Here is a 22,214-nt window from a genome sequence, read left to right as displayed (position 1 = left end):
GACCAAAAAAACCAACCCACCCACCAAGCAAACAAACAAACAATGCTCCCCCCCCTTCCCCCGAGAAAATCCACAGAAACAAACAAAACCCCAAACCAACTACTTAGCGGATAAAGGAGTTTATTTCAACTTACAACCCCAGGTTACAGTCCATCCTCATGGGGAAGTTGGAGCAGGAACTTCAGACAGCCAGTTCCGGCACATCGACAGCCAAGAACAGAGAGAAATCCATGCGTGCTTGCTCTCTTGTGCTCGCCCGGCTTGATTGCGCCATTCTTGTATGGTTCAGGACCCACAGCCTAGGGAATGGCGCGGCCCGCGGCATGCTGGGTCTCCCCCTATCGGTTAACAAGACAGTCCCCCAGCAGACATGCCTACAAGCCGGCCCCATGTAGACAATCCTTCACTGGTTGACAAAGCTGACCACCACAGAGTTAGTTTTCCTGTTGATCATGTTGTTGTCACGGAATGTCTGACAGGGACTGTAGACAGAGGAGATATTTAGCTCTGGTCAGAAGGTTCAGCCCACCGTGGCTAGCACCATCATATCAGAGCCCGTGGTGAGGGAGAGCGTCATGGCGACAGAGGAAAGTAGAGGAGACGGCTGTTTCTCTGATGGTGGACAGGAAGCAGCGTGGAAGAGTGAGAGGAACGGGTTAGGGCAAGAGAGAGCCTCAAGGAAACGCTCCCAGTGACCCCTTCCTCCAACCAGGCCCCATCTTCTACCTCAAAATAGTCTATTCAAATTGTAAACCATCAAAAAATGAACATTTTGAGCTGGGCGGTGGTGGCTCATGCCTTTAATCCCAGCACTCAGGAGGCAGAGCCAGGTGGATCTCTGTGAGTTCGAGGCCAGCCTGGGCTATCAAGTGAGCTCCAGGAAAGGCACAAAGCTACACAGAGAAACCCTGTCTGGAAAAACCAAAAAGAAAACAACTGAGAAAAAGCAACTAACACAGCTTGGATTTCAGTTCAACATCTGTGTACACTTGTTCCTAGCCTTTCTACCATGGAAGTGGATAGCCCCCTTTTGTTTATTTATTTATTTGTTAGGTATTTAGTGTGTGTGTGTGTGTGTGTGTGTGTGTGTGTGTGTGTGTGTGTGTGTTCGAGCACATGCACGCGCCTGAGCCATGTATGTTTGGGTGCCTGTAGAGGTCAGAAGAGGGCAACAGATCTCCTGGAGTTACAGATAGCCGTGAGGCTCCACACATGGATGCTGGGAACCAAACAGGTCCTCTGGAAGAGCAGCATGGGGTTTAGCTTTGCTATCCACTTGATCCCCCTGAAAAGAGGGACCCTCCACTGAACTGCCTCCATCAGACTCATCTGTGTACATGTCTGGGGCATTTTTTTGGATGGCTAATTGATAAAGGAGGGTCTGGCCCACTATTGGCAGTGCCACTGGGCATGTGGTCCTGGGTTATATAAGCAAGCTGGTAAAAAAGCATCCGTCTGTGGTCCCTGCCTCCAGGTTCCTCCCTTGAATGCCTGCCTCGTTGACTTCCCTTGATGCTGGGGAGTAACCTATAAACCACACCCACCCTCTAGTCCCCAAGTTGGTTTGGGGCAGTGTTTCTCAGGGCAACTGCAACCTTGGAGCAGCAGGAAACACTCTTAACCTCTGAGGCATCTCTCTAGCACCCCCCTACACACACCCTTTTCTTTTGGACTCCCCTACTGGGCTTCATACAGAGAACCCTGAGGATGCACCCAGATTAGCAAGGTTGCAGGCATCCTCTGGGTCCTACAGAACTTGTCACTAAGTGGCCTGGGCAGGCTAGGACAAACCTCTGGGTATCTTTGGTTTCAGGTTTTGGACCCTTCAGACAGCACCTGGTGAATTCCAGCTGGGAAGCCGTAAAGGTAAATCCTGCCCCAGGCCAAGCTGGCTCCTTCCTTTCTGGGGCTGTTGAGAAACCCCAGGGCATGAGACTCCTAGTAACCAGCATCACCTCGGAGGGAGGATGAGCTGGTGACCCCAGAAGAAAGGCTTGTCTTTGGCCCTCGCGTGGTGTGACTTGCGTGGCCAAATTCTTCTTCCACTTGTGGCTAAGGGACACTCCTAGGTGGGGTACACAAGTCCCAGTGTAGGCGCTTTGCACCTAGAACTAAGTCCTTGTCCTCTCCTCTGGGTGGTGGGCCTGGGGAAAGCCATCCTCACCAGCTTGAGTCCTCACTCATGCTTGAGGAGTGGATGACAAAGCCTGTGTTGCCGGGCTTCCCCGAGGACCCGAGGTGAGTGTGCAAGGCTGCTTTGTGTGAGCATGGCATGAGACACAGAGTGAGCACTTAATAAATGGTCATTCCTGTCAACGGCACGCTTGCTTTTAAGGATGTGACTGACTTGAAGAAGGCATGCCCTCTGACTGCCCACTGTCCACAAGGAGGCCCGGTGGGTGTCCCTGACCTTCGAGGCCCCCCCCCCCCCCCCCCGGGCCAATTGTCTGCCCTCAGTCCTCACGTGAGAGTCACTTAGATATTCACAGCTGCCTGTTCACACTTGGCTTTCGATTTCACACCCCTGCTGGGTCCAGCCAAATGTGGGGGCTGGAGTCCATTCTCAGGGTTTCCCAGTCAAGCTGAACACGCAGCAAAGCTGCTAAGGTACTAACGCACCCGAGGCAGCCACGGCATTGATTTTGTGGTCTGTCCACACAAAGGCAGGCGGGAGACCTTTGACCCTCGAGTTAGCTTTTAGGCTTTTGTTTTTCCAATCACGAAAAAGCTCAGAGAACTTTGGGCTTCCTGCCAAGCCTCACCGTACCACACAAGGTAACAGAGAGGCCAGGACCCGGCTTTCCTAAGCTCCTGGCTTTCTGCAGCTGGTCCCCGATCAGCAGGACTTCTGCCAAGTCCCCAGTGGTCCCAGACCCTTCTGTTTCTTTCTGCAGCCATGAACAGTGCAAAAGAGGCAGGCTGCTTCTGGTTCTCCGCTCAGTCACCACAGTTGCAAGGAGTGGGAGGCAAACGAGCTACCCCAACTTTTCAGTGCCTCAGTTCCCCGCCCCCCCTTTTTAAATATGTATATGTGAATATGGTGATGGTTAAGGAGGTCACTTCAAGTCCCAGGGACAGCTTGCGCATGCTGATGGAGCTCACAGTCCGTTGCCACCAGAAGGCTTTTCTGTTAGACAGGTTCGCAGCAGCAGGCACATGGGATGATGTGGGCAGATCAGCACAGGAAATGGAAGAATGGTGAGGATTACTTGGGAGGCTCAAGGCTCATTAAGGTTAGTGAGCCAGAGCAGAAAGAGACAGTCTAGGAATTCCAGGAAGTAGCAGCAGGGTAGCAGACTGGATGCTCTTAGGGGCAAGCTGCTGTATATAGCCAGACGTGCAGAAAGCCAAGGATAGCTCAGAGGAGCAAACACTCACGCACGCATGCACACACGCACACACCCATGCTACTGGCTGAGAGAAGTCAGCATATACAGGAAAGGCTGGTGAGGACAAGTTCTATGTTGATGACTGGAGATGTGGCTTTGTTGGTAAAGCATTTGCCTGGCATGCATGCAGGCCTGAGTACCATCCCCAGCACGACATAAAATCAGGCATGGTGGACTATACCTGTATTCCCAGGACTGGGGAGGTAGAGGTAGTAGGATCGGAAGTTCAAGGTTATCCTCAGCTATACAGTGAGTATGAGGCCACCTTGGCCCATGTAAAACCCTATCTCACCGGGCGGCCTTTAATCCCAGCAATTCGGAGGCTGAGCCAGGAGGATTTCTGTGAGTTCAAGGCCAGCCTGGTCTACACAGTGAATTCTAAGACAGTCAGGACTATACAGAGAGACCCTGTCTCAAAATAAACAAACACAAAACCAAACACATGACGATAATAAAATAGAGCTAAAACTGAAATATCTTTTAAAGGAATATGAGCTATCAATTCCCAGCCTAAGATCACCAGATACACATGAAAACAACCTAACATGTAGAAAAATCAGTAGAAGCCAGTTTAAAAAACAGAACTATAGGCAAAAATTTAAAGACAGTTGGGAAATAACAAGAGACCATAAAAAAAAAAAATCAGGTACATTGGAAATGAGTGACAGAACTCAGAGAAATTAGAAATGTAGTTGCTAGGAGAAAACAGCTGACTTCAAAGACAGGTCAGAATTGTGATAAGTGAAAGATACCAGTCACACCGGGCAGTGGTGGCTCACGCCTTTAGTCCCAGCACTTGGGAGGCAGAGGCAGGTGGATCTCTGTGAGTTCGAGGCCAGCCTGGTCTACAAAGTGAGTTTCAGGACAGCCAGGGCTGTTACACAGAGAAACTCTGTCTTGAAACACCAAAAAGACCCTGTATCATTTGACTCTACTTGTATCAAAGTCCAGATCAAGCAAATACATTGAGAGAAAAAGTAGGTTAGTGGTAGCCTAGGGTGGGAGAACCCTGAAGAGATGACATGAGAAAATAGATATGAATTTTCTTAAAAAAAAAATACATTTATTTATTTGTGTGCTGGGGTGGGTGTGCATGCATGCTGGGTGTGTGTGCCATGGTTTGCCTGTGAAGGTCAAAGGTCATCATGTAGGAGTTAGTTTTCTCCATCCCCTGTGTGGGTCCTAGGAGTGGAACTCAGGTCATCAGGGTTAGGTATCAGGCACCATTACCCACTGAGCCTTCCAGGTATGAGGTTTCTTTGGGTTGTGATTAAAAGGTTCTGACACCGATTGTGGTGATGCTTTGTTATATAACTCTCGGCGACAATGGTTATATCACTCTGAGTATACTGAAAGATACAGAATTATAAAATCTAAATAGGTTAAATACATTGTATGTGAATAACCTATCTTGTAGGAGGTAGATGATAGAGAGATGATAGACTTTACCCACCTATCCACATACATAGCAGTTCATAAACACATGAAGAAAAACTTAGTAAACTAGAATATAGATATGAAGATAATACCCAGAAGACAACGTAAAGATGGACAAGGAAGTGTAGGGGAGATAATGTAAATAATAGTGAAATTCTGTTTAATTGGAATTCCAAAAGAAGAGAACAGCGAGAATGGAAGGAAACAGTATTCAAAGACACAGTGGTAAAGAATATTCCAGATCTGGGGCTGGAGAGATGGCTCAGTGGTTAAGAGCACTGGCTGCTCTCCCAGAGGACCCAAGTTCAATTCCTAGCACCCACATGGCAGCTCCCAACTGTCTCTAACTCCAGTTCCAGGAGATCTGATACCTTCCTACCAATGCACATAAAATAAAGTTAAATAACTTTATTTAAAAAAAAAAATTCCAGGCCTGATGAAATACTTGTACCGCAGAGATAAGAACAAAGAAAATGGATACCTAGACATATCATAGTGAAGCTGCAGGCTGAAAAAGACTAAATAAGACTTCCAAGAGCTGAGAGAGAAGATGATTTACTTATAAAAATGAATACTCTAGCCGGACGGTGGGGGCACACGCCTTTAATCCCAGCACTCAGGAGGCGGATCTCTGTGAGTTCGAGGCAGCCTGGTCTCCAAAGCGAGTTCCAGGAAAGGCACCAAAGCTACACAGAGAAACCCTGTCTCAAAAAAAAACCAAAAAAAAAAAAAAAAAAAAAATGAATACTCTAACTAAACTAGGGGTGAGCCTTAGGTTTCAAATGCCCAAGCCAGGCCTAGTCTGCCTGCCAATCCAGATGTAGAACTCTCAGCTCCCTCTCCAGCACCATGTCTGCCTGTGTGGTGCCATGTTTCCTGCCATGATGATAATGGACCAAACCTCTGAACTGTAAGCCACCCCCAATTAAATGTTTTTCTTTATAAGAGTTGCTGAGGTCATGGTGTCTCATCACAGCAATAGAAACCCTAACTAAGACACTAAGGTTTGGAGATAGAAACACCTCAGATCCATTTCAAAGAATATCCTAGAAGCACCTGAACCCAGAAAGACAGCCAATAAAACAGTGGTTCTCAACCTGTGGGTTGCCACTCCTTTGGAGATTGCAAATCAGATATATGCATTATGATCCCTAACAGTAGCAAAATTACTGTAGTTATGTAATAGTTATGAAGTGGCAACAAAATAATTTTATGGTCGGGGGTCACCACAACATGAGGAACTGTATTAAAGGGTTGCGGCATTAGAAAAGTTGAGGACCACTTCAATAAAAGAAGGATTTTGTAAAACATACCCCAGATCCATTGTGCCAACACATAATGTAACAGCATTTAAAATATACACAGCCCAAGTAGCCAAGAGGTTAGGGCTCTTACCAATTTTGATAAGCTTGATATGTGTAGAATTTCTCTTTATCCCCAAAGATGAAGTGGCCTCATCCTCCTTCCATGCTTGGTTTTTTGTTTTTAGGTTTATTTTTATTTTATGTATGTGGATATTTTGCCTGTATGTATGTCTGTGTACCTCATGTGTGCCCAGAAGGTGCCACATCCCGTGGAACTGGAGTTACAGATGGTTGTGAGCTGCCATGTGGGTGCTAGGAATCAAACCTGGGTCCTCTGGAAAAGCAGCCAGTGCTCTTAGCCATCCCTCCAGCCCCTTCCATGCTGTTTTGAACAACACTGATAATAAACAGAGGACAAGGCCATGAATCAGTACAGTAATATCCTAAATCCATTTCCATACCAAGAAGACAGAGTAAGATGCCAGATCCTTCAAAATGCTACTAGTACCTGCCAGCAGGCCCTTCCTGTGGGTCCCCCTAAACTCCACTTCAGTCTGGAGAAAATCCAGGGTCCTCAACTCACTCCACAGTGTCAAGACAGCAGCCTCTCTCGGCTTGTTTTGCTTGTGTTTCTAACAAAATTTTAATTTCACTGAGGAGATGGTCCCATCAGCAAAGTACTTGTTGAACAGTCATGAGGACCCAAGTTCAATCACATGGAACCCATATGAAAAGCTGGACATTCCAACATGCACCTAAAATCTCAGTGCTGGAGATCAGAGACAGGAAGGTCCCTGAGACTTGCTGGCTATGCAGACTAGTGGAAACAGTGGGCTCCAGGTTCAGTGAGAGACCCGGTGTCATATAATGTGACTGTCTATAGAGGAAGACACCTGACAGAGACCTGGGTCCTCTGAGGTCCTCCAAGTGCACCAGCATACATATGCCACCCCAAATGCATCTTGCAATTTCCCAACCATTTCTCCACCTCTGGAGGAACCTTCGGGTTCATCAGTCCTTGTCTGAATATCCTTGCAGATGGTTATTAGAGAGGAATGCAGTATAGAAGCAGGATGGCGGCAGGGTGGAGCCTGAAGCTGGAAAAATGAGAACATCCCAGAGAGATACAGCCTTGAGAGGCTGGTCCAGGCTGTGGGCAGTATTGAGCTGTGACTGCAGATGTCAGCACTGACATTAGGGAGCCGATTCATGGCAGCTCCAGCTGGCTGGCAACCCCAGGCCTAGGATGTTACCACAGATATTGCATCCCCCATATATGGCATCCCAAATGAAGTAATTTGTGGCCTTTCTTTCTTTCTTTCTTTCTTTCTTTCTTTCTTTCTTTCTTTCTTTCTTTCTTTCTTTCTTTCTTTCTTTCTTTCTTCCTTCCTTCCTTCCTTCCTTCCTTCCTTCCTTCCTTCCTTCCTTCCTTCCTTCCTTCCTTCCTTCCTTCTAGATTTATTTATTTATTATGTATACAGTGTTCTGTCTGCTTGTATCCCTGCAGGCCAGACGAGGGCACCAGATCTCATTACAGATGGTTGTGAGCCACCATGTGGTTGTCGGGAACTGAACTCAGGACCTCTGAAAGAGCAGTCATTGCTCTTAACCCCTGAGCCATCTCTCCAGCCCCTTGTGGCCTGCTTCTAATGAGAGGGGATGTGAGGGTGGAGGTAAGAAGAGGCCCAGGTAGTCTTCCAAAGCTGTCTTTGGAATCTTGAGTTCAGACCTGACATTCTGGGGGCCCCTTTCCAGGCTCACTCTTATGGGTACACTCTGCTCCAGTGTTCACTGAAGACAGCTCAAGTAGCCAGGCAGTGGTGGCGCACACTCTTAATTCCAGCACTTGGGAGGCAGAAGCAGGTGGGGTCTCTTTGTGTTTGAGGCCAACCTGGTCTCCAAAGTGAGTTCCAGGACAGCCAGGACAGCTACATAGAGAAACCCTGTCTTGAAAAACAAACAAACAAACAAGCCGGGCGATGGTGGCGCATGCCTTTAATCCCAGCACTCAGGAGGCAGAGGCAGGCGGATCACTGGGAGTTCAAGGCCAGCCTGGTCTACAGAGTGAGTTCCAGGACAGGCATCAAAACTACACAGAGAAACCCTGTCTCGAAACAAACAAACAAACAAAAACAAAAAACGAAAAACAAACAAAACCAAAAGAGACAGTATAAGTACAGCCCTTGGTACCTTTAGGAGTCTGGCCTGGCCCCAACCAAGTGAGCGATGCTGCTCCAAGCACTTCCCAGTCTGGCCGAGCATGTGACCCCAGAAGAGCGGTTCTCTATATCTTGATCCCAGGGACCCAATGCCAAGCACTATTGTTCAAAGGGGCTGAAAGCATATAAGAACTGCCCAACTCTGACAAAGAGTTAGATGCAGTTGACCGTGACTGTCACCCACTGTCAGGATGCCAAAGTATTTCTTTAGCAGTTCGCCAAGTCAATGAAATAACATACATGGTGAGGATGAGGGCAGGAAGACGCGTATAGACTTCTATACCCTGCTCATCTGTGGTTTCGGTGAACAGAGGTCAACCATGGTCCAAAACAAAACAAAACAAAACATTAAATGGAAAATCCCAGAAACAAACAAGAAAGACACTTGATGGTGGAGACTGGACACAATGCCTCAGCCAGGTGACCAAGGTCAGCCTAAGTTTTCAAACAACTTTCACTGAAGCCTGTTGTTATCATTGTGCAGAAGGAGGGCAGTGACGTTAAAAAGTGTCCATCTTGAGTCTACGTTATGATACAGCTAATACACCACAGATGCCTTCAATACTCCTGGAGAGAGCAGTCTTGGTAGTCAGCCCCCAAGCAGGAGGGAGGTAGGAAAGCATGCAGGAAGCAAACCATAGCCTAAAGTCCAGAATGAATATTCAGGAGCCTATACCATGCTAAAGAAAATTACATATATTCTCCATGTAAATTAGGGAGTGGAGAGGGAGAGTCATGGTACTTCTGCAGTGCATAAATTACGCAGATACTTCCGCCCTTGAGGAGAACTTCATTATGTCCTCAGGTGCTGATTGTGTACGGGGACTTCCCAGCACAAAACCCAGGATGTAAAGTGGAGGAAGGAACACTTTATGGGAAAGATGTCTGACAAACTTCCCAGGCAGGTGATCAAAGTCAACATCTAGGGTGACAAGTCTTGTTGACAGTTTGGACCCTGGAAATATCATCATAAGAAGGACACTTTATACCTCTAGAGCCTTCCTCCTCCAAGCCTGGAGACCCAGTGTGGGATGAGAAGAGCAGCAGACAGATCCAACAGAGGCACAGGCTATACAGTGTCTAACTAGTCCATAGAACCACCAAAGTCATTAAAAACAAGGAAGTCACAGTACGAGAAGATATGACAACTAAATGTGCTGTGATGCCCTAGATGGAAGCCTAAAATGGGGAAAACTAAGGACTCTGAGTGAACACTTTTCAGTTCATCAAAATGTTTATTTTGTTGTCTGATGGTGGTGGCATATGCCTTTAATCCCAGAGGCAGGTAGATCTCTGAGTTCAAGGCCAGCTTGGTCTTCAGATCGAGTTCCAGGGCAGCTAGGACTACACAGAAAATCTTGTCTAGAAAAACAAAACAAGGCCAGGCAGTGGTGGTGCACACCTTTAATCCCAGTACTTGGGAGGCAGAGGCAGGCAGATCTCTGTGAGTTTGAGGCCAACCTGGGCTACAGAGTGAGTTCCAGGAAAGGCGCAAAGCTACACAGAGAAACCCTGTCTTGAAAAAACCAAAACAAACAAACAAACAAAAAATCCCAAACAAACAAAAAAAATCTCAAAAGACAAAACAAAACTCCCCAAAAGCAACAAACAAACAAAACAAAACAAAAATCCACAAATGTTTATTTTGCGTGCTTATGCTGGAACCTCCCTCTTTTCTCACGTGTAAGACTTTTTTCTTGACTGGAGAGATGTCTCAGATGGCAAAGTGTATGCCTTGCAAGCATAAAGACTTGAATTTGGTTCCCAGAACCTAAGTAAAAGCATCTGGGCATGGTGGTGTGTGCTTGTAATCCCAGCATTGGGGAGGGGGGGGACAAGGAAGTTCGCTGGGGCTTACTGCCTCAATAGCCTAGTTTACTTGGTGAGCTCCAGGCCCGGTGACAGACCCCATCTTAAATTTAAAAAAAAAAAATGTCTGAAGAAGAACACCCCAGGTATTCCTCTGGTTTCCACATGCATGCACAGACCTGTACACAGATGTGTGTGCACACATGTGGTAATATTGTGTTCCCCAAAATATCGTACACCCTAATAAACTTATCTGGGGTCAGAGAACAGAACAGCCACTAGATATAGAGGCCAGAAAATGGTGGCACACACGCCTTTAATCCTAGCATTCCAGAGGCAGAGATCTGTCTGGATCTCTGTGAGTTCAAGGCCACACTGGAAACAGCTAGGCAGTGGTAACTAGAGCCTCTAATCCCAGGAAGTGATGGCAGAAAGCAGAAAGGTACATAAGGCGTGAGGACCAGGAACTGCCTGGTTAAGCTTTCAAGCTTTTGAGCAGCAGTTCAGCTGAGATCCATTTGAATGAGGACTCAGAGGCTTCCAGTCTGAGGAAACAGGATTAGCTGAGGAATTGGCAAGGTGAGGTGGCTGTGGCTTGTTCTGCTTCTCTGATCTTGCGGCATTCACCCCAATACCTGGCTCCAGGTTTGTTCTTATTAATAAGACTTTTTAAGACTCGTGCTACACACACATGACTGTTTCCTCCTGTCTTTCACCTGTCCTGATGGCATGAGGGAACTGTACCTGGCTTCGAGGTACAGACATGGGTCATTTTAGTTCAAAATCTCAGTTTCACTACTGGCTGGTGTAAAAGGCAGGGAGGTTATGCTGAGCTCAGCTACTAATGTGGGTGAAATCTCTCTCCAGACCACAGCTATTAGCCGGGTTAAAAACTGGTTTGTGTGTGTGTGTGTGTGATGGTAAAGGCTGTAGCTTTAAAAATGGTGGTAAATAGACATACCGTTAACTTCGCAAGTGTACAGTTCAGTGAGTCCATTCACATCACTATCTGACCCTTGCAGTACTATTCATTTCTGGAATGTTCCCACCTCACTCTTGCCTCCTTCCCCTGGTAATTATTATTACTTTGTATTCATATTGCTATGGAGTAAATGTCTAAACTGAAACTCGGCTGATTTACAATGGGTGCCCGTCTCCCCCTCGACCTGGTTGCGGGTGTCTACCATTCTACTTCCCGACTCTCTGAAGATGGCTTTTTTAGCTACTTAATGGAAGTGGAATCATACAGTTTTGAGTTTTGTGACTGGCTTACTTTATTTAATGCAAAATTTTCAAGATTCATCCATATCTTTGAGCACAGTGGTACATGCTTAAAGTCCTGGCACTCAGGAGGCTGAAGGAGGAAAATCTAGACATTTAGGTCAGGCTGAACTATACAGTGAGACCCTATATCTCTCATTTCCTGTTTTAAGAGAAAGAAAAAGAAAAGAAGGGAAGGAAGAAAGAAGGAAAGAAGGAAAACTGGGTGTGGTGCATGTCTCTGTAGCTCACCGTGAGGGGGAGGCAGAGGCAGGCGATCTCTCTGAGTATGAGGCCAGCCTGGTCTACAAGCTTCCAGGACAGCCAAGGCTAGACAGAGAAACACTGTCTTGAAAAAATGAAAGAAAAAAAAAAAAAGGTAAAAGAGGACCAGCAAGATAGCTTAGTGTTTGCCACCAAAGTTGACAATGTGTTGGATCCCTAGAACCCACATGGTGGAAGAAGAAATCCAGCTCCTACAAGTTGTCCTTGGACCTTCACATGTGAGCCATGGCATAAAGGCATCCACACAGACACAATATATAAAGACATGTAAACATTTTAAATTAAGAAATGGAGAGAAGGAGATGAGTCCTTTTAAAGGCAAACTAATGCTCTGTGGTGCCTGTTTTCCTCCACTTACCCACTGACAGACACTCGGATTGCTTCTTCTTGGCCACTCTGCAAGCTTCCGGTTTTGGGGATATATACTCAGAAGTGGGGGTGCTGGGTCATATGGCCAGTCATAGGTTGGCTGATTAAGGACTGCTGAGATCTTGATATCCTTGGACATACTATTTTCAATAGCAGCCACCTGAATGGATGTGAAGATCTCGGGATAGCTTATATATAAGCTTAACCTTGAGCAGTATGTGGTGAATGGACTGAACATGGCATTCTGCCTTGCTTGGTGTCTACACAGGTCCATAGACAGGCCCGAGATCCTGAAGGATGAGGGGGCCTTTCATCCTTGGGGGCAGGGGGCGGGGGAGGGACACAATGATGTTATAAAAGCCTGTCTTCTCCAACTCACTTTCAGTTCATTATAAAACATTTCCACCTGTTAATAGCTTTCAGGATCATGCTATTCCACCTTAATTAAGCTAATCCCCATATTATGATCAAGAAATCTGATAAAAAAAAGATCTGTAACATCACACATAGGAGATAAAATGAATAATGTGAACTATAGGGAAATGAGGAGTGACAATTCCTGTGGCCCCTTCTTTGTCATAAAAAACAAACACAAGCTGACATGTTGGTCCGAACAAAGGAAAGAATTAAGAAGAGAAAGTATGAAGCCCTTACAGATTTACATCTGCCCGAGGAAGTCACTTATGTGTCCCCTATAAGTACCATGAATCCTAACTGCTGGACCACCAGGGAAGAGATAGGGAAGTGTCCACTGTGCCCTGTGCCATCCAGAAACCAGCTAATGATCGGGCACACCATGTCAAACATTTTTATTAATGGGGCACATGATCAAAAATATTTGGAGACAGTGACTGGCTAGAGGGTCCCTGTCTGTCATTCCTGGATCCTCTAGGCAAGACTGACTCAACAGTTTGGAGGCATCACACAGTGGATACTGGGAGAGGGCTGGGGTGAGCATTGTGTATGGAGGATAGAACCTGACATTGCTTGGGCAGAGTCACTTTTAACCAGGACCCCGGGATTTCTCAAAACAGGAATAAGGGCTGTGGACAGCCCTCAGGGGTTCCCTGGGCTTCTCTCTATATCTCTTCTGGTGCGGCTTCTCACAACTTCTTCCACTTAATTGTGTCCCTGTGGACTTGGGTTGTCTCCTGTGTAGGAAGGGGCTGTTATCTCCTTTTCATGAGGCTGTGGAGAGATAGATGCCTAGCAGAGTGCCAGGGGTCCTCCAGGGGTAGCCTAGGGTGATAACCGGACTATTTGTAAACTCAGAAAAATGGTGCATTATACGGCTGTGAACAGCTTACCAAGTGTAGCAGGGAGTGAGCACTCAGGGCTGGCCATGCTCGCATGCTTCCATTCCCACCCACGGCTTCAGGGAACAGTGCATGATCCTAACTTGTTTCCCTTATCCCATCTCAGAGAGTCCCGTTTCAGTAGTCTTTGTAACGTCAATCGAAGGGCTGCATTACGCTCCACCAATGGCTGGATGGTAATTCACCTCCCTTCTGCCTGTCCTCTTTTCTTTCATATTTCTTCAGTGCTGGAAACAGAACCCAAGACTTCGCACATGCTAGGCTCGACAGACTGCTCCGACCCTTGCCCTGTTCTTGTCTCTTTAATGATTCACCCCCATCTGCCTGGCAAGCTCTCCCAGGTCTAGCTTTCCCTGCCCCCTTCACAAGCCTCCAGCTTGGATGATGTTGGAACCCAGGCTGGGGGTCTCAATGATACCTGATGGCCTCCAGGTCTCTCCTTTCCCCTCAGGGAAAGGGGACCACATGCTCGATCTCTCACTGTCACTCCCTCTGGTAGAGCCAAGCAGCCAAGATGGTCACTGGACTGTTAGACGCATGTGCAGTGACCACATGACAAGTGGGGGAAAGATGGAGGAAAGAAGGGAGGGAGAAGGGGGCGAAGAAAGGAATGAAGGAAGAAAGAAGAGAAAGAGAGAAGGGGGAGAGAGAAAGGAAGCAAGGAGGGGGACCTTTGTACACCTCCAAACCATGTAGGTCCCGCTCCAGAACATTCTTTTGCTGGGCAAACTCCTACAAACCCTCCAGGTTCCAAAGAGCATCCTCCTCTGAGTGGTCCTCCAACTGTGCGGCCTTGCCTAACTCCCTGGCAACCCCCTCAGGGCACGTGTGACTGTGCTGCACAGACAGGGAAGCTGAGGGTTGGGAGTTTCGAACCACTGTCTAGATGCACCTCATCCTCAGAGGAGATCAGCACAGAAGACAGGATCTGCCTTTGAGGACCACCTCCCCAGAGGTCAGAGAAGGGCCTGGGATCTGCGGGCAGGCCATCTTACCCAGAAGGCACACCCCTGGCTGTCCGGAAATGCCAGGAAAGGAGTTCAGGAACTGCATGGCAGAAACTGAAGCAGAAGCTGGGCCTGGGTTCCTGGTTGAGCTATGACCAACATCGAGCATGCACTCCTAAGATCTCAACTTCGGGCTTGCTTTCTTCCAATCCACTTATTCCTACTCTCTCTAGAAGGAGGATGCTGACGGAGTCCAGCTCGGACCTTTTGAAGGGCTCTTGGGTGGGGAGGAGAGAGGAATGAGGAAGTATTATATAGAAATAGAGATGTAGATGGAGAGAAAGAGATGCAGGATAGTTTCTGGAGGGCCCTGGGTTAATACCCAGCCACCTCTAGATTTATTCTAATGGGCTTTTTATAGACTACCAAGCGGAGAGGCAAAAGACCTCCACCTTTCAAGATCAAAGCACAATGTACACCAAGTACAACCGACAACCCTTCAAAACACCTGGTAACCACGCCCCTGGCCAAATCACCCTCTTATGCAGCCCTGCTGGGTAAAGCAAGCTCAGGCTTTCTGACCTTGAGTAAGGCCTTACTCGGGAGCCTCTGTGGGCCCCACAGGATGCCCACATCCTTCACTGCCTTCCTTCCCCTCCCCCCTCTCCTCCTGCTTCTCCCTTCCCCTCTCCTTTTACACCCTCCCCCTCACATCCTCCTCCCCCTCATTCCTTCCCCTCCTTCCTCCCTTCTCCTCTCTAAAAACATCCATTGCTGCTGCTCAGACCGTGTCTCCACAATGACCTCCCTGCCAATTCCAGGCATATAGAGCCGAGGGACCAGCTCCCCTCAGGTACTTCAGACGGACCCCGCGAGATCCCTACCCGACTTCTACCCCTCCTCCATTTACTTATGAGGTAGCTCTAAGGTCTTTGCTCCCTGAGCACAATCCTCCCACGGGTCCCTATGGTCCTAGAGAAGTCCACACCTGACTCAGCCTTCCATCCACCGCCACCGCTGGCACTCTCCTCGAGTTTCAATCCCATCCTCTGTGGGGTGGAGTGTCCCTGCTGTACCATCGGCAGAGATGACGAGGGACTCCTCAGATTACACCAAACAGCTTGGATTAGCACCAGGGGCGCTGGAAGATTCGTCTTGTGATATGCAAGACACCTGTCAGCTGCTGAGAGCAGCATGGCATACCAGTTTCCCAAAGGCCTCGGGCTCTTGAGCCTCCATCTCCATTCCTAGCTACCTCTGCTGGCATGTGGGTCCCCAGCCTCTCCCTCGGGCCCGTCTTAGTCCACAAGCCTCGGCTCTGCAAACATGGCTTGTTCAGATGTGTCTCCCTAGCGTGCCCTGTCTCAGCAAGCACAGTTGAGTGAGCTGTGGCTCTTCTCCTGGTTCCTGGTCCTTCTGAGTTCCTCCAGCCCAGGAGGGCAGGGTTCAGGCCCAGAGAAGACCCTGGGCATAGAGTCTGAGGGTTCTCTTGTGCACAGGCAACTGAGGCAAGTCCCCCTGCTGTGTTTTGCAGGAACTCTCCAAGCTGGGTTTAGGGGTGGACACTGACACAGAACTGCGAACTCTGCAGCTGCCCGTGGATTACAGGGAGGTTAGTCGGAGGCTTACCACAATCTGGGAAGATTTGCGACCACACGTAAGTGACGCCTGGAGAGGCAGTGGGCCTGGGAGGCTGCTGATGTGCCAGGGCCTAGGAACTTTCTGGACCTTGTTCTAGGTTTGATTTGAAGGCTGGAGTGTACCTTTTCCCCCGAGCCCCATTAACAGTGTGAAGTAAAAGCTTGTGTCATAAAATTCTGGGTTTGTATAGCAGAAATGAGATTTTTTTTTTCCCAAGACAGGGTTTCTCTATGTAGCCTTGGAACTCACTTTGTAGACCAGGCTGCCCTCGAGCTCACAGAATCTGCCTGCCTCTGCCTCCCGGGTGCAAGAAATGGGAATCTTTTTTCAAGCAAGAGGACCTGAATTAAGTCCCTTTTATGGCTGTGGTGCTGGCTGTGGACTTAGGCCAAAGAGCCTTTGGGCCTGGGTAAGAAGGTTAGATGATAGCCCACCCAGGGTCAGCCCACCTTCAAAGCACCCTGCCAGGGTCCTGGTGTGGTGGCTCACACCTGTGATCTCAGCACTTGGGAGGCAGAGGCAGGTGGATCTTTGTGAGTTTAAAACTGGCCTGGTCTACATTGTGAGTTCAAAACCCCACTCCAAGCAAACAAAAGCACTCTGCTTACATAGTTAAGTGACCATAAACATTGTATAAAAAGGGGGTACAAATATCCATTCCCCCAAAGGTAAGAGAATGAAGGAGATCACACACAGCACCCTGTGGTAAGAGTCTACTCAAATGCTGCAATAAAACGCTGTGCAGCTATTTTCAAGAGGCAAAATAAAGTCTAACAAGATCTGATGAGGCTACTGCTAGCCTCTTTTATGAAAGTTTCATTAAAAAATATGTGATTCTGCTAAAGAGCTAGCTTCTTCCGGGCTCATCTTAGATACCTGCTTGCCCCACCCACTCATGGGGAAAGGGAGCACACAGCCTTATAAGAGCCTTTTGAAACAGAACAGTACTTGAATGTAGATATAACATGTCTTCTATTCAAGCCAAAGAGATGTTCTTTTTGGTCCAGTTCCATTAATTAGGGGCCCAGGCAGGGATCCTGGAGTTTCCTGGTGGATTTGGAGCTTGATCTGTTTTGTACTCTGGAGCTGGGCTCTGCCATGCCTGGGTCTTTCTGAACATCTAGTGATCTGGTGTCCTACGATTTCTGATATGTGTGTTCACATAGCTTGCTGTGCATGTGGGCATGGACACTTCCACCAAGGCCATCTTTCTGGAACAGTGCGGCAAGAACCGAAGTTATCGGGATACAGATATACGAGGCTTCCAGCCTGAGGGTGGAGTGTGCCTCTCAGGTGGCCCGGAAGTGATGCACTCTGTTGTCAGCATGAAGGAAGTCTGCCGGCGTGTTTCTCTTGAGGATGTCGAGGTGGCCTTTTCCCGAGATGCGGGCAGGTACACTTCAGGTGTCCATGTGCCAAACAGGTGCAAGAGAGGCAATGTCCTTCAGAGTGCCTTCTCTCTCCTCAAGATGTTAGCCTATGCTGTCCAGGTGACTGCTATGGTCACCAGCATCCCCAGAGTTGCCCAGTCTTTGGTCTTTGTCACAGGCCCTGCTGGTGAGTTTAACCTCTCTCCAAATGCTGACAGCCCCTCCCACTGAGCATTCTGTCCTCTCTTCAAGGGATAAAGAAATGCCCCAGTGAAAATGCAAATGAGGGAGTGACTGTAGTAAAGTAAAAAACAAAACAAAACAAACAAACAAACAAAAAAAAACAACCAGGAGTTGATTGAAAGTCTGGTTCAATTCTGTCCTGACCACTTGCTGGTCATTAGACTGTGAGACCGAGACCCAATGCCTGTGTTCTTAGCGCTGCGTCCTTTCTCTAGCGGAAGGACCAAACTCAAGTGGTAGTCCCCTCATGCTTTATGAACACGGCACTTACGGTGTCTTGAAGTGGCAGGGTCCAGGAGTAATGGGAGTTTCCTGTGGTTGCAGGTACGTCTGTGATTACACCTACTACCTGTCCCTGTACCTCGGAGATGGGCACGCAGCGCTCATCCATGTCCCTCCGCTGTCACACCGGTTCCCAGCCAGCCTTCTGGGCAAAGCCTTGCAAGCCATCATCCAAGAAATGCTGGAAGACAGTGAGGAGGTCCAGACTCAAAAGTACAGCAGCCAAAGGGAAGCCGCAGGGGGATGCCTCCTTTAGATGAGATGTTTCAACCCTCGGTGGAAAAGCCCGCTGTGCTACGGAGTCTCTGAAAGAGTGGCTTGTGAGACAGGGTACACGGCTGGGGTGAGGATGGGGGGAATGAGGCCGCAGAACGACAGGGTTATTTTAGTGTCCAAAGCGAAGAGAAGATTCCCAAAAGGCAGATGTCTCACAGGGGATTAGCTATCTGAAGCTAAGACTTTCAGGACAATTTTATCGCAACCCAGTAGTTTCCCTTCCAAGGCTGTGTGGTCCTTCCTACATTGATGGGATGACAGAGCTGCTTCAGAGGTTTCAGAAATGGAGATGTAGCTCTGGCTCCAGGGGCCCCAATTCTGGTCCCTAAGCTTGTCATTTAGATCTTCTGAATGGCTTTGGGAGCCACTCAAGTCTCTAGTGTTTGTCTTTCTCCATCTCTCTGTCTCTCTCTCTCTCTTGTCTCTATCTGTCTTTCTCTGTCTCTCCCTCTCTTTTAACAATTTTTTTTTTTTTTCGAGACAGGGTTTCTCTGTGTAGCTTTGAAGCCTGTCCTGGATCTCAGTTTGTAGACCAGGCTGGACTCGAACTCACAAAGACCCGAGGGGCTCTGCCTCCTGAGTGCTGGGATTAAAGGCATGCGCCACCACTGCCCGGCAACAATTTTTAATCGAGTAGTCCAGTGGCATTTATTTCATGCACTCTGCGCGGTGTTCATCATCACAGTGCATCTCTAGAACTTTCTCGTTGGAATGCAAAATGCTACCCCCGGCTCCTGTGTTTGAAGCACTTGGTCCCCAGCTGGTGGTGGTGTGTTGGAGGGCTGTAGAATCTTTAGATGGTGGAACCTTGCCTGAGAAAGTGAGTCGCTGCCAGCAAGTGTCCACACTTTATAGCCCTCCCCCACACTTCCTACTTCCTGTCTCTCTGGGTTCCGGAAAGCAGATGCCAAGTGACCAGCCTGCCTCCTGCTGCTGCCACTATGGCTTCCCTTTGAACTGTATGTCCACCAGAACAAACAGTAGGAAAAGGAAGGGATCCACCATTAAACAACAGCTCCCTGTCGTTTCTCTTCCTCAGCCTTTGGCAAGCTATTCCCCCATCTCTACCTGCGAGTCCTGTACCTAATGTAAGTGGAACCTCACGTTATCTGTGTCTCTCGGTTCATCCATCTGGTAGCACATGATAGGATCTCATTGCCTTGGAAGGCTGAACACTATTCCACTGTATGAATACACCACACTTGTTTTCCCCACCATCGATAGACGGTCACTTAATAAATGCTGCTTTGAACATTGATGTCTGAGTATCTGCTCAGGTTCCTGATTTTCAGTTCTTTTTTTTTTTTTTTTTTTTGTCTATACCCAGATGCAATGGTTTGAATAAAGATGGTCTCTGTAGACTCATAGGGAGTGGCATAATTGGAGGTGTGTTGGGATTCCCAGCCACTCCTCCATTGACATGACTACACATGCGCAGTTCAGTAGCCAAGCAAGGGGCCTTACGGCCTACTTAATCCATGTGCTGCGTGATCTCGTAATTTGTGCACAGTGTGATCATGCAATCTGTGCATGTGTGGTGTAGCTCCATAAGCCCATATGCGCATGTGCAGGGGAATCCTTAAAAAGCTGGTCACAGAAGCTGGGCGGTGGTGGCGGTGCACATCTTTAATCCCAGTACTCGGGAGGCAGAACCAGGCGGATCTCTGTGAGTTTGAGGCCAGCCTGGGCTATCAAGCGAGTTCCAGAAAGGTGCAAAGCTACACAGGGAAACCCTGTCTAGAAAAACCAAAAAAAAAAAAAAAAAAAAAAAAAAGCTGGTCACAGACTCCTTTCTCTTCTCCTCACCCATCTCTCCTTCCTCCTCACGTGTCTTTCCAACAGGCCTGATCACATTCTGTCCTATCTCTCCTTCCTCGTAATAAAACTCTGATAGTTTTGTCATGCCTTGTGACCTTTCCTCACAGAGCAAAAGTGCTGCATTAAAACCAACAAGATGTGGCCCTGTTGGAGTAGTTGTGGACATGTTGGAGGAAGTGTGTCACCGGGGAAGGACTTTAAGCTCAAGCCAGGCCTAGGGGCTCACTGTCCCTTCCTGCTGTCTGTGGATCCAGATGTAGGACTCTCAGCTACCTTTCCTGCACCACGTCTGCCTGCACGCCACCATGCTTCCTGCCATGATGATAATCGACTAACCTCGGAACCGTCAGCCAGCTCCAATGAAAGGTTTTCCTTTGCAAGAGCTGTCATGGTCATGATGTCTCTTTACAGCAACAAAGCCCTAACTAAGACACGAGAGGTGAGTGGCACCTGGGAATTCCGCTTAGCTTTTTGAGGGAGTGCAATGCTGTTTTCGACGGTGGCTGCCCCACTGTTCCTCCCCACTGGCTGGGTTTGCTCAGAAAGCCAGCACGGGAACTGGGCTTGGCTCTTCGCCATCGTCAGCATTCCCCTCACTTTAAAAACATCAGGATCCTCTTGTCTGAGGCACTTTTCTGTTGCTGTGATAAGACACCATGACCAAAGCAACTTACAGAAGGGGGCTCACAGTTCCAGAGGGTTAGAGTCCATGACCATTATGGTGGTGGGCAGGGCAGTGGGCAGGCTGGCATGGTGCTGGAGTGGTGTCTGACAGACAGACAGACTGACTGACTCTGGGAATGGCTTATGCTTTTGAAACCTTAGTGACAAGGCCACACCTCCTAGTCCTTCCCAAACAGTTCCACCAACTGAAGACCAAGTACTGAACTTACGAACCTGTGGGGGCTGTTCTCATTCAAGTGACTATATTCCCATCTCACCTTCTGTCTTCATTTGAGGACACTGAGCTGGGTTTTGTGCCCAGCTGCGCACAGCCAAGTCCCCGTGTGTCTACTCTGTCAGTAAATGGGTCTTTCAGGTACCCATTTCATTATGAGTCCCATCAGTAGCACTGTTTCCTCTAAAGAAGTAGATGAAAGTAGCTACTGAACCCTGGGCAATTTCTTGTCATGTCGGTATGCTCAAAACTGCTGTTTGCTGCTTATGTCTGAAAAACAAACAAATGATTTCAGTGGCTTACTGTAAGAAAATGCATTTGTAGCCTAATAGCTAAGGGAGACTGCGTTGGGGTGATAGTTCAATGGCATTGTGGGGCATGAGGCCTAGTCTACATGTGTCCCAGGACAGCCAAGGAGAGAGAAGGGGAGATGGGGAGAGGAGCAGGAGGGGGGGTACAGAGAGGGGGTAGAGGGGAGGGGGAGGGAGGGAGAATATGAATGTACAAAAGCCCTGGGTTCAATAGCCAGCACTACAAAGAGCCACCAAAACCCAGTGTCAAAACCAAAGGAACTGAATAGCTCTCATCCCCCCCCCATTCCCCCCCTCTCCGCATGGTTTTTCTGTGTAGCCCGCCTCTGCCTCCCGAGTGCTGGGATTAAAGGCGTGTGCCACCACCACCAGGCTGCTCTCATTTCTCTTGCTTAAAGAAAAGACTTTATGAGACTCTCCGCAAATAAACCAGCAACATTTGACATATGGCAGGTCCAAGTCACACGAAGGCAGATGAAAGCCAAAGGTGAACAGAAATTCCGGGACAACGCCAGGACTGTACCAGGATGTACTCTTTCAGAATGATGTCTTGATTATAAATCCAAATACTTATGAGATTCACTAGGTCCTGAGTCACCTCGACCTCTGCTTCTACTGCCTATGTCTTACCGTTCCATTCTTCCTTTGGTGTCCTGCCTTTGTCTGAGTAGCTCCCCATAATCAGTGTTTGGCGAGATGATTGGCTCACCCTCCCCAAAGTGCGGTTAAGCCTCTGGTCTGAGTCTAGAAAGTATAGCTTGCTTCATCTCCCAACCATAATCACCCTCCAACTTCCCAGGACCAAGATGGTGATGTCAGTCTTTCAGAGTTCCCGTGGACAAGCCTGATTTACAATCCATGGGTGAGAGATGGATTAACACGTCACATCACCTCGCAGCTAGGCACACCCTGCTCCTGACTTTCCTGGTTCTCCTCAGCACCTTCTGAGGCATGCCAGCTGTGGAGTATCACCAAAGACATGGACATGCGCGTACTCAAGTCTTTGGCAGGCCCCCTCCTCGCCCCCAGAATCACACATA

At 48.2% G+C, this 22,214-nt stretch overlaps 1 protein-coding gene across 2 annotated transcripts in view; it reads left to right on the top strand.

Annotated features, from left to right (window-relative positions):
• Positions 1-22,214, top strand: part of Pgpep1l (pyroglutamyl-peptidase I like) — a 31,790-nt gene that overhangs the window by 2,563 nt on the left and 7,013 nt on the right. Inside the window, exons 2-5 of one of the 2 annotated variants that reach the window (XM_042277851.2) lie at positions 1,814-1,866; positions 15,870-15,992; positions 17,143-17,399; positions 17,914-20,404. In XM_042277851.2, coding sequence (XP_042133785.2) covers positions 1,814-1,866; positions 15,870-15,992; positions 17,143-17,399; positions 17,914-18,127 — 647 coding nt within the window. In that variant the 3' untranslated portion in view covers positions 18,128-20,404. The remainder of the gene's footprint in view (positions 1-1,813; positions 1,867-15,869; positions 15,993-17,142; positions 17,400-17,913; positions 20,405-22,214) is intronic. The other variant, XM_042277855.2, reaches the window with a different exon arrangement.

Source organism: Peromyscus maniculatus, chromosome 1 (assembly GCF_049852395.1).
Source record: "Peromyscus maniculatus bairdii isolate BWxNUB_F1_BW_parent chromosome 1, HU_Pman_BW_mat_3.1, whole genome shotgun sequence".
Lineage (NCBI taxonomy): Eukaryota > Metazoa > Chordata > Mammalia > Rodentia > Cricetidae > Peromyscus > Peromyscus maniculatus.
This window is presented reverse-complemented; position numbering and strand designations above follow the sequence as displayed.